The sequence below is a fragment of the Oreochromis niloticus genome, linkage group LG14 (assembly GCF_001858045.2).
Source record: "Oreochromis niloticus isolate F11D_XX linkage group LG14, O_niloticus_UMD_NMBU, whole genome shotgun sequence".
Classification (NCBI taxonomy): Eukaryota; Metazoa; Chordata; class Actinopteri; order Cichliformes; family Cichlidae; genus Oreochromis; species Oreochromis niloticus.
The window spans coordinates 9,190,303-9,213,099 of NC_031979.2; the positions used below are offsets into that span (position 1 = coordinate 9,190,303).

Consider the following 22,797-nt stretch of genomic DNA (forward strand, 5'->3'; position numbering starts at 1 on the left):
GGTGATATCTAAAACCTGCAGGACGCCAGCCCTCGAGGCCTGGAGTTGTCCACCCCTATTATAGTGTGTCAATTTGAACTTGTATTTGCAATCAAAGTATGAATATCTGCACAATACAAACTGATTTCCAAATCTCAGTTCCATGCATTTAACTCCTAACGCTACCTGGACGAACAGGGTACAATTTTTGTATGATGCCCGGTCGTAAACAGCCGTTCGTCAGTATTAATGTAACAGTAAGAGAAAGTTCCCTAATTACATTAAATCTATGCCTCGCTTCTTCAGTGGACACAAGAAGACTTTAGATGCTACAGAGGCCAAATTTTAAGCTCTTTATAGTCACAATTCATACTTTATAAGTTAATTAAAATAAGGTTTGGGATTTGCTGGTAGTGCAGCTAAAGAGCAAATATTTAATTTAAAAACAAAGCTCTTTATTAGTTTCTGGCTTTTGTTCTCTGTACAAAAGCACTGCCATGTTCATTTGTGTGTTCTGAATAATGCAGTAGAAAGCATATAGCTTATGCTGACTCAATGAAAATGTTTCCTCAGGGACAGCAGGTGAGTAAACACCTCAGTCGTCAAGAACAAAATAACATGTGATTAGCGTGATGGGTTAACAGCTGTTTTTATTTTCTGGTTGTGTCATTTGCAGTTTCCAGCTCAAAAGTCTTAAGAGAATGTATTTATTGTATTTAATTGTATTTTTTATTTTTGGAAATTTCTGCTCAGCTTAAATTCATTTGAATTTTGATGATTTTGCTCTCATCATTTTTCCCCTTCCCTCTCTCTCTTTCCCTTTCAGGTCAATCATCAGTGCAGTACCAACATGGCGCTCCAGCCATGTACCAGGGCCAGAGTGGCAGCCCGCCTCCCACGGGCCTTCCTCGAGTGTCTCTGCCAACCAATCCACAAGCAGCATCTGCCCGCCCCACTGTCCCATTGGCACAGGGTGTACCTCAACAACAGCAGGTGACTGCAAAGAGCCAATCAAATGTGTTTTTGTGTCTTCTGAGGAATTCCCTGTAATTCAGAGGTGTCAAACATGAGGGCCAGGGGCCATAATCGGCCCGGCAAAGACTTCAGTCCGGCCCACTCGATGGCATTGTAAAATGTAAAGGAGTGCACTGCCAGTGCCATTCATACTATAGTAGTTGGGTAACAGTTAAACTGTTAAATGACAGAGAAACTGTTTTATAACTGGAGGAAAGTCTGAGCAAGGAGCTACCAGAAATTTTTCAGTAATCTTACACGTTTATTATACAGAAAAAATGAGACATACTGTTAAAATTGCAGTTCTGTTTCAACTGGTTTGACCCACTTAAGGTCAAAGTGGGTTGAACGTGGCCCACGATGTCAAATGAGTTTGAAATCCCTCCTGTAACTGAATCAAACATAATATCTGACTTTAAGTAAAATTTTGCTGTCACGATGCTGCAGTCACTAACGAACACCGTCCTTTGTTGTACAGGTGACCATTCAGGTGCAGGAGGTGGAGCTGGGAGGTGGGGCACAGAGGCAGAGCAACTTTCTGTCCACGCCAGGCGGACACAGAGTCCTCGGGAAGCAGCTTAGCGCAGACAACGCCGAGTCGCACAGGTGACACTCGCATCATGTCACCACAACCCCCCCCTCTCCCCTGATGGTCGCCAGCAATGGACTGTTTCTGTGTCCTCCTCTTCTGCCTTTTAGTTAGATTGCATGAACTCACCACTCTCCCTCTCTCACATTCATTGCATTGTTTTTTTAGTTTTTTTTTCTCACTGTATGCTTCTCATTTTTTTGTTTTCGTTTGTGTTTTCATTTCTTCCATATTAAATGATTTTTCTACAACTGTATTTTGAAAACTCGGTTGCTCTGGACTTTGTTCGTAAAAGAGCAGACGTAAGAATTATAATTTTGTTTGAAATGTGTTTAAAATGACTGTAAATCCCTCATCGTCTGTGCTGAGTGGACAGCAACAACAAACTCTCCAGCTCAGTGTATCTGGGTGAGTTTCTGCATGTAAACAGAGCATCAACTTCAGTAGGAGGTCGGTCAATCCTGTGACCACCACCCCTGACTTCATTAACTGCCCCTTGTAGCCAGGACTGCCTTCACTGAGTGAGCATGTTACAATCTTGAAGTTGCAATCTTTATTAAAAAGCGTCCTTTGGAAATATTATACACCTCTCAGTGAATACTTGAACCTGGAGCAGCATGTGATGTGTGTTCTAGGCTGTCTCTGTGGATCTTTAGCAGATCGGTGGAAATTAGGTGATGTGTTTGCTGTGTATACTGAGGATTGGGAGTACATTGTTGTTAGACAGCAGGTAGGTAATTACTGTGTGTGTTCCCTCCTGTTTAGCCGCAGCCTTGGCCGCTTCACATCGGGCTACGACCAGGCCCAGTTCAATCCCCACCTCTACTCTGGCGACGCTGCCTCCCGAGGCGCCTCAGGCGTGGTGGGGTCCTACAGCCCCTACCTGCAGGGAGCCTCCCTTAAAGTTCCCGGCCTGGAGGGTTACCAGACCGGGGCGGTGGGGACCAACAACTACGGAGCCCCTTCCACACTACAGCAGGCCCTCCTCTCCCCAACTCCTTTGGACTACCGCCCCCTCAGCAGCACGTCACTCCCACCCTGCAGGGCCTTCTGTCTCCCCGCCACTCTTTAACAGGCCACGCCGATCCCAGACTGCCCCCACAGGACCTGGCTGCCCTGCTGAAAAGGCAGAGCCCCCGGCCATGTCCAGCACCCCCGACACCACCCAGCGGTGCGCCACAAGAGTATGGAGATATGCTGCTTCTCCGCCAGCTAGGCCCAGGAGAAAGCTTGGAACCACAGGTGCCTCAGGGTGCCTCTGGAGGGCAACACTACCACCACCTCCTTCAGATCAGACCCCCGGAGGTCCAGCAGCAGCAGGCACCGTGTCCCAGCTTACCTCACTCAGAGAGCATGGAGGAGGACGAGGTACCGGCTAGCTACCATCACCCACACGAAGGCCTTCTTGCCAAGACAGGAGAAGGACATGAGCTCCTGGGGCCTCCCCGAGGAGGCACCCCACCCTACACCTCCCCTACACACAGGCATGGTGGCTACATAAGAACTGGCACAGGTAACAGAGGTGAGACCTTACCCTATTTCAATGCTTTCTACAAAGATTTGGAATCCAGTGTCTCTCTTAACTGGAATATTTTTTTCCTGCCTTTAAATTTATGTTCTTTTCCTGTATGTTAAAGCCACAAGGTAAACCTGTACAAAATATTTCCTTTTCAGAGTCTGAGCATGTGGAGTGCAGGCCTCAAGGACAGGCCATGGAAGTGCCTGATCATAATGGTGTGGGCTATTCGCGAGGCCCCCAGGGGGAGGTTTACAGATCCAGAGGACAGCTGCAGCGCCACCACACCATCCAGACTTGTGATGATGCTTATGTGAGTCAAACGCTGCTGCTATGCTTACACACTACATTGATCACTAAGTGTGGGTTCTAGTAGGTTTTTGGTTTTGTTGTTGTTGTTGTTGTTGTTGTTGTTTTTTTTACATTTACATCAACTTCCAAGTAGGTAAAATAAAAACATTCAGTGTTAAATTTCATCCTGTTGTTTTGGTGGGTCATGGAACAGGGCTGGCAGAAACAGTCACATTTGTATGTCATTTTAATATTGGCTTGCTGTACTTTTGGAGAATATGGGACCTTAGTTCACCATCTCTGCCAGTGCAGTGCTGGAGAACACCCACTTAGCAGAACGAAGAAAGCGTATGTTTGTTTGTATGACTAAATGAACCAAAAGGGTATCCACACACTGCAAGGATGCTCACAACATCCAAATTCTGACTCACTGTTGCCGCTAGAAGCCGTTTATTAAACACGATTAATTTTTCCTGCCTCTAAACTGTCGTTCGCTTCCTGTTTCAGGATCAGGCAGACCCCATGTCTGGGATGAGCTTGCTGGCTGGGAAGGCGCTAAGCTCCGCTCGCATGTCGGACATTCTCAGCCAGACATCGCTGACAGGAAGCCAGCAGCTACACCAGCGGGAAGAATCGGGTCAGTATGAGACCTGCAGTTACCCCAAAAACAGTATTCTGTGTTTCCTCATCAGTTAAAGACGCATGTTTCCCGTGCAGTGTGCGACGTTGAAGGGGAGCTCCATGCGGCAGCCTGCTATCCCTCCTCCTGCACCAGTGACATGCTCCTTAGCTACAAGCCCCCTGACCTGCAGTACAGCATGGAGCAGGCTGGGGTCTAGCACAGGTATACACAGTGAATGTCAAGTCAGTTTTTGTCCTTAAAGTCTGTGTATAGCCTCGGACATCACTTGTTTAATCTTAAATACTTGATAACAACTGATGTAGATTTTGGTATATCAGCAGCAAAATGATTGAGAACATTGTTCCTTGTTTCCCTCTGTCTTCCTGCAGGAAGCGGTGTATCCTGTGTCCATCGGTCCATATCAGCCATCCTGAGTTGTGTTGACTTGAGTTGTGCAGCATCACGCCAAACCATCGTCGTCTGCCCAAGCAGGGGCGCTTCTGTGTCCATCTGTCTGTCTCCATCTGTCCCCTGGGAGGGCAGTTTGCGCGAGAGAGGGTGTGGGTGTATGTGGTGGGTGGGTGTAGACATTTGAGGGGTGAGGGTCTCCTTTGAACCCTCGGGGTTCAAAGGTCAAAGTGCCAGCATTTTCTGCACAGACATCCAGCATTCATTCCCGCAGGTCATCTCCTCTTCGCAGCTCCCGCCGTGGGTAGATTGGGGCTCCGCTCTTCCCTTTTTCATCTCGACCCCACCCGCCTCTCGCCTCTTCCCCCTGTCTACAAATCTGGCCCGCCCAGCTCACCCCACACCCACGCCTGACCCAAACCTCCCCTTTTCTCTGTTGGCATACTTCATTATGTGCCTCACTGGCCGATGCATCGATACAGTAATACTTGCAAGAACGTCGAGTTCAGCGACACAAAGAAACATCCACACTGCTGCCACAAACCCAAAGTATTCACATTAGGTGCGTGTGTGTGTGTGTGTGTGTGTGTGTGTGTGAATGAGAGGGATGAGCCGAGGGGACCGGTGTCTATGAAGTTCAGTCTGCTCCTCCCCTCTCTCCTCTCCTCCTGCTGTCCTGCAGCAGATCATTCCGGAGCGGGCTGAAACCTCAGCGGTGGCCGCCCCCTCGCCCAGCCGGGCGGCGGGCGTTTTGGGTCAGGCTCCCAACTGGGCAACAAAAGCGCTCTATCCAAAGATGGAGCTCAGTGACATCGCACAGGACAAACCAGCTCTAATTGTTTTGGTTTTTGTTATTTTCCTGGCATTCATTTCTTCTATTGTTTTACTTTTGTTTCTTTTTTTTTTCTTTTCTTTTATTTTAAAATTCATTTTTATAGCTAATGTCCACGTTGGCATTATGTTCGATATTGTTACTCTTATTGTTATTACTGTTTTTCTGTAAAAGAAGTTTTATTATGATGATTGTTATTATTATTATTATTATTATTATTAAAGGAAACGGTTCTGTGTTACAAGGAATACAAACATTGTTCTTTGACTTAAGTAATTCAGCACTTTCGGTTCCAGCTTTCCTCCGTCAGCTTCCACCCTTCCTTGCAGTTTCTCGCTCTCTGCCATACTCTCAGCTCGGTTTTCAATCCACCCTCCCCATCCCCTCCAACCTCTAAACTTTCTCCACTTTGTGTTTTCCCCCCTCCTCCCCCCACGTCAGTGACAGTGTATTGCATTGTGGGTAGTTTTACCAGACATTTTGCTCCTTTCCTTGTACAGTGATGCCATGTATAGAACGCTATTGCAAATTTCTGTATCTAAACTTTCGTTTCTGTTCTGTTTTTGTTTTTAGATGATGTTGGGGAGGCTTTATTTTTCTTCGTTTTTTTAAAAAGTATATTGGTATTGTTTATCATTTGTATTTTTTTTTTGATGTCTTGAGAAAAAATGTTTTCTTCTTGTTTTATGAATCTTGAGATTTCTAGCCAAAAGAGGACACGGAGAAGAGAGACGGTGCTCTTCCTGTGTCGTTAAAAAAGCGATTGTTCTTATTGTTTTAATGTTATTATGATATCGAGACACTTGAATAAGAGGAGAGTAATTATTTTGTGTTGCTTTTTAAAGTATCATTTCAGTCGATGTTGTTGTGACTGTCATTCTCGTTGATGTTGGGGGGCCTGTTTTCTGTTAACGGGGTAGTTGTGGCAGGCTTTACAGGGTCAGGCTTTTGGGCTTTTGTCTGGGTTGGTTCGGGTGCTACTTGACTTGATGCTCTTAAAGGAAAAACAAAACAAACTACAAAAAAAGACAAAAAAATGAGGGAATATCTTGTAAAATAGCTGACATATCATCCAAAAAAGAAACATCACAAGTGTGGTCACGGACAAACCCACTTCTATTTCTCCCTCTTGCTGCCCTACCTACCAGTCTGCTGTGATCCTCCCCGCCATCTTTTACTATGTCGGCTTCTGATCAGACGGCGCCTTACGGACTCAGCCCCCTCCTCCCAGGCTAACAATGTTACAACCAAGGAGGACACTGCAGCTGCGGCTCACCCCCCACACGTTCCCCTCTTTTGGATTCATTTGCAATTTTTGTTTCACTCTAACCCCGGGTGGAGGTGATGGCTGCATGAACAGTTTGGATACACCTGGACATCCCTCCGAACTGTAAAAGGGAACATCTATAAGGGTAACCATAGGAATGAATTATTTGGATTCTCCAAAAAAAAGGAAAGGTGTGGTCAGAGCTGAGCTGAGAAGGGTACGCCCACCTTCACGCAAGTCTCCCAAGGTGTGTGCCCTGCAGCACGCTGGGGACCACAGCAGAGGACTGCACCTCCCTTTTCTTCCTCTTTGTTTTTCAAATTTGGTTTGTTGTTCTGTATCTATCCTCTCATAAATCAATACTCAATATTGTGCCAGCAAGTGGACTGTGGCGCAAAACAATCGAACTCCACTTGTGTGCTTGTACAAGGGAGACGCCGCAGGACCTGGCTGCGCTGGTCGCCATATTGTACGCTTATATACGCCCGAGAACTGTAGGTGGTGTCATGCAGCGCTTGTGCTTTCCATTTGCAGCATGTCACTTCCTGTTTACTGACATTCGCTTTTATTCAGGCCCGCGGTTCCTTCTTAGCAGTTGTATCTCTAAAACAAAGTGTACGCACAGATGTGAACAGGGAAGCTGATGTGCATGCTGTTCCTTCCAAACCGTGTTTTAATTGGACAGAAAACCTTCCAATCTAACTCGAGAGTTTCCTCCAGATCTCAGTCGTTCCTCTTTCAGATCTGACCTCCTGTTATTTTTGTTGTTTTTTTCTCATTGTTTACACCAAGCCAAAATCAAGAACTGAAGGGGAAAGGATTGAGTATGGAAAAGGGAAATAATGGAGATGGAAGATGCATCTCTCGTCCCATTGGCTGGACAAGAGACGCAACTCCAGAAGCTCCTCTTGTTGTTTGCGTTGTTGTGTCCAGTTCCAGAGCTGATGTAAAGGTCAAGCGGGAGCACACTGGAATGGAAAGCACAGCACTAAGCTGAATCGCACACATCTGCCTGATCAGAATGATCCTTCCTCTTTTTTGTTTTATTTTCATTTCTGTATTAACTCTTCCATCCCTGACTTCCATCTTCTCTCTCCATCCCAGCAAGCCAGCTCTCTGCTCCACTCCTGTTTCTTAGGTTCATTTTGTTTTCTATTGGTTCTTTTTTTGTCTACTTTTTTGTTGTTTTTATTTTTCTTTTTTGTTGAGTACAAAAATACTAAAGTGCAACAACAATGATTAAAAAGAATATCAACCAAACTGAGATGAATAAATAAATATATATAAATAAAGAAATAATTTAAAAAGGTTGACCAGTGTGTCTTTGTTGTACCTGCTCACACTAAACTTATAAAGAGAAATCAAGTGAAATTTCTTGTGACCGGATTATAATATCGTGACTGTAGGGTCAAGAGTGATTTGGCCAAACGTCTAAAGCACCAGACAAGGTTTGAAGACACTCTAGTGTAGGCTGCACGCTCAGTTTCTTCCTAGTAATATTTTTCATGCACTACATAGTTTTTGTTCCTCAAGGACATCCCTGTTACCCCTCACAGCTTGATGCCACCATTGTGCTTCACTGTAGGGAGGGTATTAGCAGAGCAGTGCAGTTTGGCTCCAGCACAAAGTAGACTGTCTATTTTTATCCAAGAGAGGCCTACTCCACCATAAGCAGCTGATTAAGTGTAACTGAGACAGCCGTCTTTACCACTGTGTCTTCAGGCTGCTGAAGGCTGAAGCTGTGTCAAAGGGACTACTGCGTTCTTGGTCTCCTCCCTTACCAAGGCCTTACTTGCAAAAGCTACTCAACGCTATTAAGAGATCTGCTAGTTCCAAATTTCTGTCAGTTTTGGCAGTTGTTGAAGGGATTTCGGTGAGACCATGGAACAAGACTTTCGATTGACCTCAAAGTGGTTCTGGCAAACTGTTAGATGACTAACTGAGGTATTCCACACACTATTTAGAGCGGTGGTGGGGTGCTGTTCACCTCAACTGAGGATTTAGTCAGGTGGAAGGAACACTTTGAGGACTTCCTCAATCACGCCTTCTTTTATTGAAGTAGAGTCTGGGGAGGAAGGGGATGACTCACCCATCACTGGGGGTGAAGTCACTGATGTGGTTACTGCACAGTGGCATGGCCCTTGGGTTGGTCTTGGAACATCGGACCAGTTCTTTATCCTCTTGAGAATATTTGAGGGTGTGTGGGAGTTTGTCCAGCAAGTCTACATGTGTTTCTGTGGACCTGGATAAGTTATTTGACTGGGTCCCTCGGGGTATAATGTGGAGGGGGGGCTTTGACAGACGGATAGGGGCGGCGTCCGCAATAATGTGGATGCTGTACTGATATGTTATATTGAAACGAGAGCTGAGCATAAAAACGAAACTGTCATTATACCAGTCAGTCTATGTTCCTATCGTCACCTATGGTCGAGCTCTGGGTAGTGACGGAAAGAATGAGTTTGCAGATACAAGCAGCAGAAATGAATTTCCTTCGAAGATTGGCCGGGCTTTCCCTTAAAGTTAGGAGCAGTTCGGTCATTCAAGAGGGACTCAGAATAGAGCTGACGCTCCTCCACATCGAACTCCATTAATATATCTCATGGATGCCTCCTAGGTGAGGCATTCTGGGCATATCTTACTGAGAGGAGGCCGCAGACCCAGGACTGGAGAGATTATACCTCTCATCTGGCTTGGGAACATATTGTTATCCCAGCTGGATGAGATGGCTGGGATGAGGAAAGTGTGGGCTTCTCTGCTCAGACGTCTACCCCCATGATCTAAACCTAGATAAGCGTCAGAGAATGGATGGTTGGATGGAATCTTGCAGAAGTCCATGGAGAGCTTGCATGGGGCTGACTTGTAAGTACTCAGCATTTATTTTTAAACAGCTGTGTTTATGGACTACATCAAATACCAGTTTACCAAATGTGAATGCCAATCAAATTGTCAGCTCAAGAACTAATTATCTGAATAATAACTAAAGCAAACAGGATTAGATCTTCCAAGTTATTCCAATACTGAAATATGTGCAATAAGACGATACAAGCTGATCTACATCCTGGCTTCAGTTGCAATTTGACAACGGCTCATTTGAAATCTTGGAAATTGCTAATGATGTCACATCACTGCAGCCTGGAAATAAACAGAAACCTATAGGTTTCAAGAGAGAAGCAAATACATAAGACAAAGTGCAAAAATCGTCACTTTGACAGGAAATGTAGATCAGATTTGTTGTAGGTCTGTCTGTTTGATTATCCTTGTGAAGTAACCGAGCACATTCCTTTCATTAATGGCGTCCAGGTGAATGGTCTGTCTGTGCGTTTCACTAAGCAGTCCTGTCAGTTGGGTGAGTGTAGAAGTGTGTTGACATGGTTTACACAGCTGTCTGTACACACTGAAATGTTCCGTTTAAAGTCCTAAACTCTAAATGTTTCCTAACCCTCTACTGATGCAATCACACAGATGACTGAACTGGAGAAAAGAGCACGCAGAGAGGCGTTTCCACTGAATAAATAACAGCTGCACAATTAAATCAGTGACTTCTTTACTGAGAATTAGGCTACTGTACCCTTAAGATGAATAAGTTCTCATTATAAGTCACAGGTTGATGACACAATGGAAAGATACTATTGTATGAGCTTGTTTCTTTTGTCTGCCTTCTGGCTGCAGTGCTCTGCATGCTGCTGCTCTGGTCTGTACAGCTGCACTGCAGAGGCTTTTCGGTCGGCGGTAACCGAGCGGTGACTTGTCGTGTGTCTGTGTTTGTAGAACACGGGTTCACTTTAACATGCCTCATGATGGAACTGGGTGATGGATGACAGGAAATGATGTGTTTATCCCTGAGAACTGACAGTTTTCTGGCTTTACTCGACGCTGCATCCTTGTCTCCTCCCCCACACCATCACTTTCTCTTTCTTCCCTCATGACTCTGTGCCCGCTCTCTTCTTCCTTACTACGCTTCTCTCTCTACATCCTTCATTCTTCTTTCTCCTATTCTCCCTCCCTCCCCTCCCTTCTGCTCTCCTCTCCTCCGAGTGGCGACACTGTGACTGCCTGCGTCAGCCAGCCCTTGCCAGCTAGTGAAAGCTGCTACTGGAGATTGCCGTATCCTGCAGAGATCCCTGTGTTTGTGTGTGTGTGTGTGCCTATGTGTGTAAGTGTATGAGTGCACGCAGATGGGAAAGCAACTGAATCAGGGAGGGCTGCCTCTCATCTCTCCGCTGTCATCGCCATCCTTTCCTCTCCTCCTCCTCTGCTGCCATGGAGCTCCAGCAGGCTGAATCACAGCAGCATCTGCAGAAAGGGCTGAGGTAATACTGTGTGTTATAGAGGACTTTTGCTGTGTATTTAAGTGCACACAGCTGCACTGCATGCAGCCTAAGAGAGTGCATAATGTGTGTGTGCATGTGTGTAGACCTGCACTGTAATATATAGCATCTTGCTGACGATCAGATTGCCATGATTGTCAGTGCAAAGCATCTCTTTCACCTGGCTGCAAGCAACTGTCCGCTGCTATCTTGCGCATATATGAGCTCAGCTAAGAATTTTCTTGGTTGTCCTCATACATGTTGGATTGTGTGTGTGTGCTTCCTAGATGGCTCAGTTCCTACTCTCCTCCAGGTTTCTCCCACAGATCACATGACCCATACAGCAGGAAAGCAAACACTAGATATTCCTCCTTCTCTGCTCTTGCGTGCACTGATCCCAGCCGCCCGTCAGTGTTTTGCATTGTAGTGATGGGGTACATTGTACATACCCTAAATTTGTCAAGATACTAAAGAATGACGGGCCTGTCAGTGCCTGCGTGGAGACCGCATTGCATTCAAAGTTTCCCGTCAGCTGCTTCATATATATTAAACCTCCAGTGAAGCTTTGCACAACATGTTGCCCACCTTACCCACAATGCAATTTGACCATCAACAGCTGGGCGGTATGCTTGTAGGTCTTACTGAATCCTTGAGCTGTTAGTCTTAAGAAGAGACAAGGAGCAAGGCCACAGACTGGAGCGACACTGCTGGAGGCAATAATCAGACTTCTGACAACTCCCTCTAGAGGCACAAAAGGCTATCTACAATTTTTATGTATATTTACTGGGGTTTTTCCTTAAAGCTGTTTTTTTTTTTTTTTTTACAAAAAAATACATCAATTTATTCAAAGGTTCAGGCCTGCACCTTCCAGGGGTACACATGAGAATGAAAATGTCAGGCTCAGAACAACAGTACATTAAACTATAACTCTATGCTCACTGGTACACGGTCCAGGTGATGTTGGACTGGTCTGGTGTAAATAAATAAATAAAGAGTCCAGAGGATTTGCAGCACTAGAGGGGGCATCATATCTCCTGCCTCCTGAACTCTGTCGGTCTAGCCAAAAGTGAGAACTCTGACTGTGTTGTGTGCTACGTGTGAGAAATCCAGCTGTGAACAATGTAACGGCTTGAGTCCAGTGGCAGTGAAGTTCATGAGTGAGAACATCTGACTTATTCAAATGTTGAATTTGCTGTTCTTAAGCATCACAAAACCATATTCCTGCCTTTTCTTGAACTGGACTCATTTACTCTTGTAGAACCAAACTGTTCTGCATAGATGGTTGCGATTCATTTGGGATGATCCAGATTATGTTTCTCATTAATAACCACGTGCAGCAAGTTCTTGATTTAAAGATTTATGTGATTTCTTGTCTCTGCAGGTAGATGTGAGTGTGTGTGTGGTGCTCTGTTGGGCCATTATGGAGTGTGTGTGTCTGGGAAGGTGGACGTCGGGCTCGGCCGTCGTGTTCCTTCACACACTGGCCCTGTCCTGGACAGGTAAGAAACATGGCAGCTTCAGTCTGTTATACCTGATTATATCTGTTGTACTAATTATGATACTGACTCCAGTGTAGTCATAGCTGACAGGTGTCACTGATGTACAGACTGGATGAATGGACCATAATATATTAGTGCTACTCTTGCACCTACAGGTGCAATTGAGCCCGTTCCTAAAATTGACGGATGGCACCGGGGAGGTGTGACGCTGCAGGAGAATGTGACACACCGGTTCAACTGCCATTCAGATGGCTGGGACCCCCACGCCCCTCCCATGCTGACCTGGTATTTGAACGGCGAGCAGCAGAGAGATCCATCACCAAACCGTGGCCGTCTGGTCATGACATCACAAGAGGATTCTGAGGTGATGAGACCGGGGTCCAGTCACAACAGCACCTTCTCTTTGAGGGCCAGAAAGTGGGACAGGGAACTGGTGTGTGTCGCATCAAACCCCAGGACAGGCGAGAGCTACAACGCCACGGTCACGCTCAATGTCCAGTGTGAGTAAGTGGACCCATGTGTCTTCACCTGATGCATTTGACGAAATGCTGAATTGCTCTTTCTCTGTGTCTCAGTCCAGCCAGAAATCCTCAGGGTGAATGCCCACTATAGTGAAACCTCAGACCCTGGCCTCTCCCTGGTCCTCTTCGCCTTGGTGCGGTCAAATCCACCTGCCACGATCACCTTTGTTGACCAGTCCGGCCAGTTGGTGGCCAATACCTCTGACTTCCTCATTCTGGACTCACGAAGCTACCCGTGGCTGACCAATCACACGCTGAGAATCACGCTCAGCAGTCTATCAGGAAATGTCTCGCTGAATGCCAGCAACAGTGTGGGAACGGCGCAAAGCAACCTCACACTGGCAGGTGAGAAAAATCTACCATGACTTGAGAAACTACATGTGATGATAATACAGTCATCAGGACCTCTACAGCACATCTCTTGGCCTTAGTTTCCTATTTACCATGCAATTATGAGATCACAAAAGAAAAGTGAAAAAGGCACATGGAATTATTCCTTTAAACTCTCCACTTTCTGTCTCCAGAGTTCCTGCAGTCTCGTGTGGAGGTGCCCATGCTGGGAATCGTGACCGGAGGAGCCATGGCCTTCATGGCCCTGCTCATCCTCAGCCTGATAGTTCTCTGCCTCATGCAAAAAAACAAGAGCAAGTCTATTGGTGAGACTCAAGTGTGCATGCATGCAGTGAAGAAACCAGCTGGAAAATGTGATTGCAGCACGTATTCTTAGTGTATTCTTCACAGACTAACACACATCCCTGCTTGATGTTACAGAGGATACAGTGGAGATTGTGATGACCAAGAAGAGGTAAGCAAGGAGGGCAGACTTGTGTCTTTAAATGTTACAGCACAAAAAAGTGGTAATCTCAGCAGTCACTGCCATTGTTATTTCTAAATCTTTTACTTTTGATTGACACCCTACCAACACCATCTCTGCATTCCAGCGCATCCATATTTCACATCTCCCTTAATAATTTCCACCTCAGCGCATTAGCGGACTGAAAACACTGCTGAAAGCATTTCTCTGCTCTTAAGAATACTTTATGTGCATCCTACAGATCAATACCATCTCTAATCCAAGTTTGATATCTTCCACACAGCGAGTCAGCCAATCTGAAGCCGGATAAAACTGATAAGACCCACATCCCCAGGGAGAACATGTCCCTGCCTTCAAACATGCAGCTCAACGACCTCAGCACTTTAAGGAAAGGTACATTTACCACAGTTTAACCACAGCACAGAATCTGACCATGCAAACAGTTTAAGAATACAACACTTTAATAACAAATCACTCACTTATATCTTTGCTGTTTAACTGAATTGTGTGTCCAATAATCAGGTGCAAAAATGCTTTAACGGAAGCAGCACGACAAACATTATCTGACAATCTTGGTGTAAAATCTGTTCTCCAAAATCTTGTTAAGAGCAATCAGTCTGTCATTTATTTATCATTTGGAATTCTAGGCATCCATTCAGGCACTACTTAGATTAGATCCATGCTTTTTTATTCAGAAATGAGGTGTCTTGTTGTGGTTTATGTTCTTCTCCATTAAAATGAATCAGATCACAAAGAGGGAAAATAATCATTTAGTGTTAATGCACAGGATTTACACCATTTCAAAACTGGATAATGAATGATAATGATCCCAGAATGTTTACTGTGAATGTAGCTGATGTCATATTTTTAAATATATTTAATTCCCTGAAGGAGATTACATGAAGGTGAGAGGGAACAAGAGAGTTGCTGTAAGTGCCAAAGAGTTTTTGGGAACATACTTGTTTGCTTTCTTGCTCACAGTTAGAGAAAGGATTACAACCAGACTTCACTTCTGAGTCTATTGAAACCTGTTTGTCTGGGTTTCCAGACAGCCACCAATGTACCAGTCACTCTGGTTCTTTGCCAGAACAATCACCTGCTTATCTGTCAGTAAAGCAAACAGTAGGTCAGGAAAAACGTTAGTGAATCATTTATCTTTACCTAGACTTAACCGTCTTAACTTTTTTTGTTTTGTTTTTGTTTAGGGCACACACACACACACACACACACACACACACTCACAGATGCTAATTAAATTTAATTGAATTTTTTGTAAGTTATTTTTCAGTTTAGCAAGTTATTTTGATTATTTAATTGATTTTGTTGTGTTGTAGCTAAACATAGCTTAGCTTAACATAAATTTAGCTTAGCATAAACTGTGCTCGGCTAGGAAGTAGTGCAGCACATCAGCCCCCCCCCCAAAAAAATGCAAGAAATTCATTGTTACATGTTGGGTTTTTACAGACTGCTTTTCATAGGTTAAATAAATAGTTCATAGTGTGTTAATTTGTAAGCTTCAATGGAATGTTTTAGCTTAGCCACGTTATCCATTTTACCTGTATTTCTGATTCTGTTTAGCCTGTTAGCTACAGCAAGTATCTAACAGTTGTATCAGTTTCTATCCATCTTTCTGAACCACTTCCAGGAGCCTATCCCAAATGTTACTGTAATATGAGAGATGGGATACATCCTGGATAGGTGGCCAGTCCATCAGTAGACATGCATACACTTTAACTTGATTTAAAAAATCTCACCACAGCTTCCCCACCAAAAAAGGATAACATCTTACATACTACTGCATCCTCCATCTTTCCTGTATCACTTTTTGTAGCCCGGGAGGCCGCCCAGCAGAACAGTGTGGGAGAGGAGAAGAAAGAGGAAGATGAGGAGGAAGATCTATCTTTAGCCTATGCTGCCAGAGGTCAGGGAAATACTCCTGATCCTGTTAAGTTTTTTCTTCACTTTTTAAAATACTTTAACATAAGTTTTTTAGCGTTCTTTCTTTTCCCCCTATGATTTCAAGGTTTTGCCAGATATCCAATGGTGGGCTACATCTATAAGGTGAACAGCACAAGCAGCGAGGAGATCTGGCTCTGACGTCCCTGAATGTAACGCACATACTGTACATGCATGCTACTTCAAAACAGTCCAGCCGTCCCAGAAGAAACACAGAGCAACTGCCACTCAACCAACAACTCAGGCTGGACTGACACGAACAGGATCCAGGATCTTGTTGGTGGAGTTTAACACCATTCTGCTGACCGCATTGTCATGATCACGAGTTTCATAACCACACAAGGAAACTGTCTGTGTGTTTGTTACCAAGTGCTCAGTATTTACACTGCTGACATGTTGTCTAACAGTATGAACTGCAAATGAAGCGCTCATCTTTCAGTTTGTTTCGACATGATCTCCTGTAAACATGCTCATAATGTCCCTCCTCTGTGTTGCATTACTGGAATGCATTAAATGTTCTATGCTAACGCTGATACCTTAATAAGATGGTGCATAATTATAGAATACGTATCTGGTCATGGAAATGTTAAGATGCAATGTACTGTATATTTGTATGCATATGTATATGTGTATAAAAGAAGATGTCTAATAAAGATAATATCGAGACTGTGTGGAGGCAAAAGCTGGAAAATGCCGTGGTTGCAATCAACACTCACCAGGGGGCGCTGCAGAGCGGTTTACGATGAGAGTCGTGTGTTGTTGGCATAGTTCTAGCAATAAGGGTTGTGTGATGGAGAAGGCACTGATGCATTTGGGGAAAAAAGTAACTGGGTACTCTATAGCTGTAGCAGGTGCAGGAGAAGAATAATCTAGGTCTTTAGGTTTAACTGTGTGTGTGTATGTGTGTGTGTGTGTGTGTGTGTGTGCACCAGGTGTTAGCTCTGGGTCACAGGTTCCTGTGGCTTTTCATCAAACAGGAAGTCGAGTTGTGTTGTGGGAGCATCTATTTGCTTTCTCTCTGTTTTTCTTCTGTTCTGTACAGTAAATGCAGTTTGTCACATACACAGTGGGAAAAGAAAACATTCACAACACACGAGGGAATTAAAATATTCATCTGAACACACACGGTTGTGTTTGTGCCTTCGTTTTACCAGATGGAGCTGCTCACCACCACCGGCACGAACATATCCCAGAGCAAGCGTACACCAAGCAGCAATTACTGTCAACAGGCTGATCAGTCATTCCCGTAAGGCGGAATTTTCTTCTCCGGTTGTTGTTCATGTGTTTTATATGATGTGAAAGCTGCCATGACAAAAAATCACGTGGGTAGGGAGAAAAAAAGAGTTTCGATACCAACAACATTTAAATTTTATTACATATACAACAAACATGAAGTTTAGTGATCAAACAGGAAATGAATGAACAGTTCAGTGAGGCTTTAGTGTTGAAACTGCACAAACTGCTTTTTGTTGTGACAAGTTCAAAATACGCCACTGCAACTTAAAATGTTGCTTGTGTTGGCGAGAGTGTAATAAATATTATTAGCTAAGTGCATCTGAACATGTCAAAGTAACAGTCAGGCCCCTCCAGATGTAGGAATCAACAAAGCCTGCTGAGACAGAAGATAAACCAATCACATTCACTTCCGTTTCATGCACATGCACAGAGAGACTGAGACACTCCGACAGACAGAGACTGGATGCTCGGCGGCTGAGACCCACAGTTCTTCATTTCGTGGTCAGTGCTTTTATTTAAAAGTTGATACTATGTTGTGTTGATATTAAGTGTTGATATTGTTATTTAATTTAGAGTTAATAATGTGTAAAGTGTGAATTCTAGGAATAAACTAAACTAAACCTGGTTTCAGAGTTTGTATTATTGGCCAACTAAAACGATTTCCTTGGAATATCACCCTAAATGTTGTATTTCATCATCTATTATCTTTCTCTGTAAGTCCAATAAATGGTTGACATGAAGTAGAAAATGGCGTACTTCCTGTTGTTCTGTAGTTTGCTCGCTCTTACTTGCAGGGAAATGAACTGTTTCCTTCTATCAGCAGTAGAACTCACAGGAACAATGAAGAATCACTTTGCTTTGCCCTCCTGTTTGCTGCTGCTTTGGACTTTCACAGGTAGGCCTGCCACACCATTTTACCCAACACTGACATGAAATGAAACTCATTGTAGGAATCATAATTCAGTGACAGGGTTTTATTTCAACTTTGAATGTTACAGAGGTACATGTTGGTTTTATTTTTACAATTTTTAAAAAAAAATATTTTTCTCAGAATTTCTTGCAGTGTTTGTCAGCTGTGAAAACACCGGTAAGAAGACTACTTTTTTCATGTGACTATGTAGCATTATAGATGTGTGTGGAAATATATGAACTATGTGGTAATGTACAAGTAACAGTTAAACGTTAAAACGTTTAAAGTACATGCAAGTTTGAGGTGTTCAATTTTATTTATTTATTTTTTTTCACACCAGACATAACAGTGAACGAGCTCGCTGAGGGAATTAAAGTGATTTGTCCTGACAGTTACGAACCCAAAGAAACAACATTGGAAAAAAGAGACAACAACACCAAGGAGTACACATGCACAAAGTCTGAGACAGAGAAACTGAAAATCTATGTGAAGTTTCGCAGTAAGTTCCGCAGGACAAACTGTATTTGTGAAATGTGATGAAAAAAACTTCAGTTTTCCATTTTATTATGCCTAGTATGCATACTCTTTTGTACTTGCTTTACTTGGCTTCATTCTTTATAATAATGTAAAGTAAGTAGCCTACAGTAATACTTAAAGGTTCCTGACAGAACTGAATCTGATAAAAATGTCAAATTGTCATAATTACATTTATTGTGAATAAATGTAATTATTGTATGTGTGTGTTCGCAGGCTGTGACAACTGTGTAGAGCTTGACATAATGTCCATAGCGGGCATGGTCATAGGAAATGTGGTGGCCACCATTGTGATTGGAGTGGGTGTCTATCTCCTTGCTTCTCAGACTCGGACCGGCCCCGTCGTCTCTAACAGAAAGAGTAAAAGTAAAGAATGTTTATCTGTCTTTTACTGTGGGAAACATTGGTTCTAAATAACAGATGTAGTATATTTTTAAACACCCTGGTCTTTAGTCACTGGTTAAGGATGTTGTGCTATTATTTTAATTAGTTTGCCCCATTGGGCACAGTTAGCATTTGAGTGTCATATTGATCACTGGTAGAAGAGAATAGGGATTAGCACTTCAACTACAATTCAGAATTACTCCGAATTAAATCACTAAGAGTTAAAAACTATAGTCACTTAAATAATGCATACAAATACCCTAAAACCATTATTATTAATAATAACATTACTGTTAACACAAATTGCCATCAGCAGATTAGTTTGGTTAATAATAATTCATGTGTCCTCAGGCTCCGACAGACAGCATCTTGTTTCTGAAAGCAGAGGACCGTCCAATGACCACTATCAGGTAAGCTGAAACACGAACACCCGTCGTAAATGTGAAAATACCGCTAATGATGAAAACAACAACTGACACCTTTTCTCCAACAGCCTCTGAGGAGAGCTGGCCAGAGAGATACATATGACGAACTCGTCCACAGAAAATAAACAGAAGGACGCTCACTGGGTTCATCGCTGGAAATTGAAGGTCCATGAGTCCTTGCATCTGAAACATCCAACAGCAGCCCCCGACAGAGGGAAAAACTGTTTCCAGGGTTTATGTTTAGCTTGGTTTATGCCCATTTCTAATGTAAAGTCTCTTCCAGCTTTATTTTCATCATGCTTGTAAGATAAGGCTTTTCAGATGCCAGAAAATCAAGGCAGAATATTAACTGTAGTATTACTTTTGTTTATTAATGAAAAACTAAGATTATCTTACCCAAATGAAAAACTCAAGGACTAAAATTGACTGCGTTGTCTTATTATGCTATTGCTAGTGGTGAATACTTCTCTAATACTTTTCTTTGGTACAATTTTAAGGTAACTGCTATATTATACTTCAGTCCTAATGTACAAATGAGCTTTATACTGTGCTTTTTAGTACCTTATATTGTAATGGCGTCACCATAACCATGTACTGATGATAACTGTGACATTTAAAAAATAAATATTAACATTGTGTAAGTAATGCACATATGATAATATAAATGTAGTTTGATTTTTAACTCATTTGCAAATAAAGATCTTACACATTCGAAAATGTTATAGATAAAAAAAATTTCTCTTTTTTTTCTTTTTTTTCTTTTTTGCCTGTCCCGTTTGGTTCTTTTGCCATCAGAATTATTGTCTAAAGGCGAAGAAAGATGCCCAACGGATTTACTTTACCAAATGGACCATCCCAGCCTTGCCGTAATGGTTCATTTGATTCACCTTTTATTGTTTATTTTATTTTCACTTGCTGAATACGGGACAGACTTGACTGGGGGAAAGAAAGGGGAGAAAGAAAGAGGGAAAGAAAAACAGCGGGGAAGAGGGACGGGGAAAAAGGGCAAAAAACCAAAAACCAACAGAATAAGTGTTATAGATAAATTTGACTATGTGTTTTGATACATATCCTTATTAATTTCTTCAAACTGTTATTTTGAAATGAAAATCTGAAAACGCCCCAGTATGTCTATATACATATAATTATTTGTAAATGTAAAAAAGATAAAGCACTATTTAACGTTAAACCAGTTGTTCTGTGGTTTCATTTAAGTGATAAGTTAGATGCCTTTGCAGCCCTATTTTTTCTTTATTTTTGTTGTCCGTTCACTCAACATGCATGAACACGAACATGTCAAATTTAGCTACATGTCAAATAATTTATAACCAAACCACATGGGCTTGTTCAATATCTAAAAAGCACGATTTTAATACATTTTGACGTAAAACCCCCCCACAAATTTAACAATATCACAAGCACTAAAAATGCAACACAAACTCATTTGATTAAAAAAATCCCTCAAACTGAATAAGCAGATTTTCAAAATCATCTTTTAGATAAGGACGCCTGACAGTTCTCTTGTGTTCCTTGTGGAGGAGCCTCCAGGTCACTGAGCATCTGAGGAGACTGAACATTTATAGATGAGTTTAAGAACAGCATATTTAGTGAAATAATTAACATGTTTAATTTCTTAACAATGCAATGCTGTTTGCTACTAACCTTTTACAGAATATCGGGGTCTTAAATAAGACTCCATAAGCGTCCATGAAGTGATCAATGTTGTTATAACAGTGAAACAATGGCAGTGAGTCCAGTGCAGAAATCTTTCAGTATTCATTCAATGATAGTACCATTTTCAAATAAACTGATCTGTACCAGATCAAAATAATCAAAATATGTACAATCTGAGTTTCAATTATTATTATAATTATTGTTCTTATTATTAGTAGTAGTATTAGCAGTAGCAGTGGTAAAACTGTATCTAGATTGTATTTTGCCAATGCTTTGCTGAAAAAAACTGAGGTTGAGCTCAACTTCAGCTTACCATTTTCAAAAGATCTTAATCTTTTGAAAATGGTAAGGATTTCGGTCTTATTTGGATCCGTAGCCATCTTGACATCATAAATGTTAACACATCATCCAAAAATCCACCTAAAATGTTGATGTGAATATCCCACTGTTAACACGTTTTCAGTTTATTTTATGCAGCTGACTAACAGGTGCAATTTGGAGCGAAAAGTATTCAACATGATCTTCTGTTTTTTGGAAACACTTCATTTCATAAACTGTGTACCTTGTGAGATAAAAAAAAGCTTGAGAACCACAGAGCTCGACTTGCTGACTGAAGAGCCGCCTTCTTCACAGCCCGAGTGTTTGGATGTGACAGCGGTACTGTCGTGATGCTGCTACAGAAACAAGAAGACCTTAATTTCACCATGTTCCAGCATGGTCCTTTTTCTTTTTGGAAAAGCTTCTTATGTCCACAGAAGTTACAATAAATGTAGAATAACCATTATGCTGTCTGTCAGTCCTAGAATGCTCCCTCTCTTTCTTTATGTAGAGTGGCTGCCTCCAAAGGTGTGTCAGTCCTCAGAGACATATTAAAATGTATAATTGTGTGTTAAAGCTTTTTACAACTGGGACAAAATTTGATATCTGTGTGGAGAGTAATATTTTTTAAACACGCTGTTTGAGATTAAAGCCTTAGTTATGGGCGTGACTGCTTGGTTTGACAGGTGTGCAGACACTGAGAGATGTCTGAGATGTCTAACTATGCTAATTTGTGTCAATACACCATCTTTGTCCAGTTGGACCAATTTTAGCAGTATTATCGCACAAAAATCCTTACAAGAAGTTGGCACTTACTCTCTGGTGAGTGAAATCCTAGTATTTTATGAGCTTCACGCTGTTGAGAAGGTAACTGTGTCTGTGTGTTGCATAGTTTATAGAGGCAGCTAAGCTAGCAGTTTATAACCAAGCTTGCTAGCGTTAGCACTTCACTCTCTCTTCTAAATTTGGTCAACACCACAGTTGCACCTAAACACTAATACTCAGTCCAAATAGCAAATGCCGGCTTCATCTTTTTAATTGTTTGATGTAAAACCACTGAGTAGAACCTCTGCTTGAAAAACACATTGAGGCCTACTTGAGGTTTTGATCAACAATATGATTTCATTTCCTTTTTTTTAGCCTGAATGCTAAACAATCTAACAACAACAACATTAAATGTGAAAGGGTCTCTAATGAAATACATTCACATTTGGTTTTGCAGCCTTGCCATTTGCACACTTAAATTTAAGACCAAGAAATTACCTTGGAAACCCCATCAATGAATTATCTTTTAGCCTTTGTTTAAATGATTACTGACCACTGCACCTTTGATGAATGAACCCTCAGATATATTTTATTACCCAAAAGTGATCAGTAAAAATGAGCCCTAACTCAACCAGATACAACATTACACTGCTACTACTGCACCGATTCACTGTATAAGTAACCAATTAACCATTCAGATTGCTTAATTAAGTGAATATTCACATGAAAATACTCAATTACAAGTACAGGGCCTCGGAGGGAACTCCAAGTAAGAATGGTCACTTAGTTGAATTATTTATGACCATTTTAATATATTATTGTAATTTTAATGGTTAATACATTAATATGCATGTAAATGTATGTGAACCTAATTATACTATAATGCCAGTCAATCATATTAATGTGGAGCTGCGTAAGTCTTGTAATCAGTTAATT

The 22,797-nt window shown here is 42.3% G+C and overlaps 3 protein-coding genes across 9 annotated transcripts in view; all 3 read left to right on the forward strand.

The window, feature by feature from the left end:
* sik3 (SIK family kinase 3) overlaps window positions 1–4,234 on the forward strand; it is a 32,980-nt gene extending 28,746 nt beyond the window's left edge. The window contains 7 exon segments of the mRNA XM_025898557.1: window positions 806–972; window positions 1,472–1,599; window positions 2,348–2,591; window positions 2,594–3,104; window positions 3,257–3,411; window positions 3,897–4,026; window positions 4,107–4,234. Of these exon segments, the coding sequence (XP_025754342.1) occupies window positions 806–972; window positions 1,472–1,599; window positions 2,348–2,591; window positions 2,594–3,104; window positions 3,257–3,411; window positions 3,897–4,026; window positions 4,107–4,228 (1,457 nt within the window). The 3' untranslated portion in view covers window positions 4,229–4,234.
* Window positions 4,235–9,240: 5,006 nt separating this feature from the next.
* tmem25 (transmembrane protein 25) lies at window positions 9,241–16,298 on the forward strand. Of its 2 annotated transcripts, XM_005454326.4 has the most exons (9): window positions 9,253–10,828; window positions 12,207–12,324; window positions 12,480–12,824; window positions 12,900–13,190; window positions 13,370–13,501; window positions 13,617–13,650; window positions 13,943–14,052; window positions 15,491–15,580; window positions 15,683–16,298. In XM_005454326.4, the coding sequence occupies exons 2-9, from the start codon at window positions 12,246–12,248 to the stop codon at window positions 15,754–15,756; spliced, it is 1,155 nt and encodes a 384-aa protein (XP_005454383.1). In that variant the 5' UTR covers window positions 9,253–10,828; window positions 12,207–12,245; the 3' UTR covers window positions 15,757–16,298. The 2 variants fall into 2 exon arrangements, with proteins under 2 accessions (XP_005454384.1, XP_005454383.1); XM_005454327.4 differs by lacking the exons at window positions 13,943–14,052; window positions 15,491–15,580; window positions 15,683–16,298 and adding an exon at window positions 13,787–13,936 and having other exon boundaries at window positions 9,241–10,828.
* Window positions 16,299–17,197: 899 nt separating this feature from the next.
* LOC102080392 (T-cell surface glycoprotein CD3 delta chain) lies at window positions 17,198–19,940 on the forward strand. Of its 6 annotated transcripts, none has more exons than XM_013273838.3 (7): window positions 17,198–17,352; window positions 17,675–17,746; window positions 17,915–17,938; window positions 18,102–18,260; window positions 18,512–18,661; window positions 19,031–19,089; window positions 19,173–19,940. In XM_013273838.3, exons 1-7 carry the CDS (start codon window positions 17,268–17,270, stop codon window positions 19,227–19,229), a joined length of 606 nt encoding a protein of 201 aa, XP_013129292.2. In that variant the 5' UTR covers window positions 17,198–17,267; the 3' UTR covers window positions 19,230–19,940. The 6 variants fall into 6 exon arrangements, with proteins under 6 accessions (XP_013129292.2, XP_005454386.2, XP_013129291.2 ...); XM_005454329.4 differs by having other exon boundaries at window positions 17,199–17,352; window positions 17,903–17,938; XM_013273837.3 differs by having other exon boundaries at window positions 17,220–17,352; window positions 17,672–17,746; window positions 17,903–17,938.
* The last annotated feature ends 2,857 nt before the right edge of the window (window positions 19,941–22,797 follow it).

What these genes read in the sequence shown, in the direction of transcription:
- tmem25 (XM_005454326.4), top strand. Translation starts at nt 12,246, where the DNA reads ATGGAGTGTGTGTGTCTGGGAAGGTGGACGTCGGGCTCGGCCGTCGTG. An exon ending in GGTCACGCTCAATGTCCAGT is followed by an intron (nt 12,825 to 12,899) that starts GTGAGTAAGTGG and finishes TCTGTGTCTCAG; the next exon opens with TCCAGCCAGAAATCCTCAGG. An exon ending in CCTCAGCACTTTAAGGAAAG is followed by an intron (nt 14,053 to 15,490) that starts GTACATTTACCA and finishes CACTTTTTGTAG; the next exon opens with CCCGGGAGGCCGCCCAGCAG.
- LOC102080392 (XM_013273837.3), top strand. Translation starts at nt 17,268, where the DNA reads ATGCACATGCACAGAGAGACTGAGACACTCCGACAGACAGAGACTGGA. An exon ending in AATCTATGTGAAGTTTCGCA is followed by an intron (nt 18,261 to 18,511) that starts GTAAGTTCCGCA and finishes GTGTGTTCGCAG; the next exon opens with GCTGTGACAACTGTGTAGAG. An exon ending in CTCTAACAGAAAGAGTAAAA is followed by an intron (nt 18,662 to 19,030) that starts GTAAAGAATGTT and finishes ATGTGTCCTCAG; the next exon opens with GCTCCGACAGACAGCATCTT.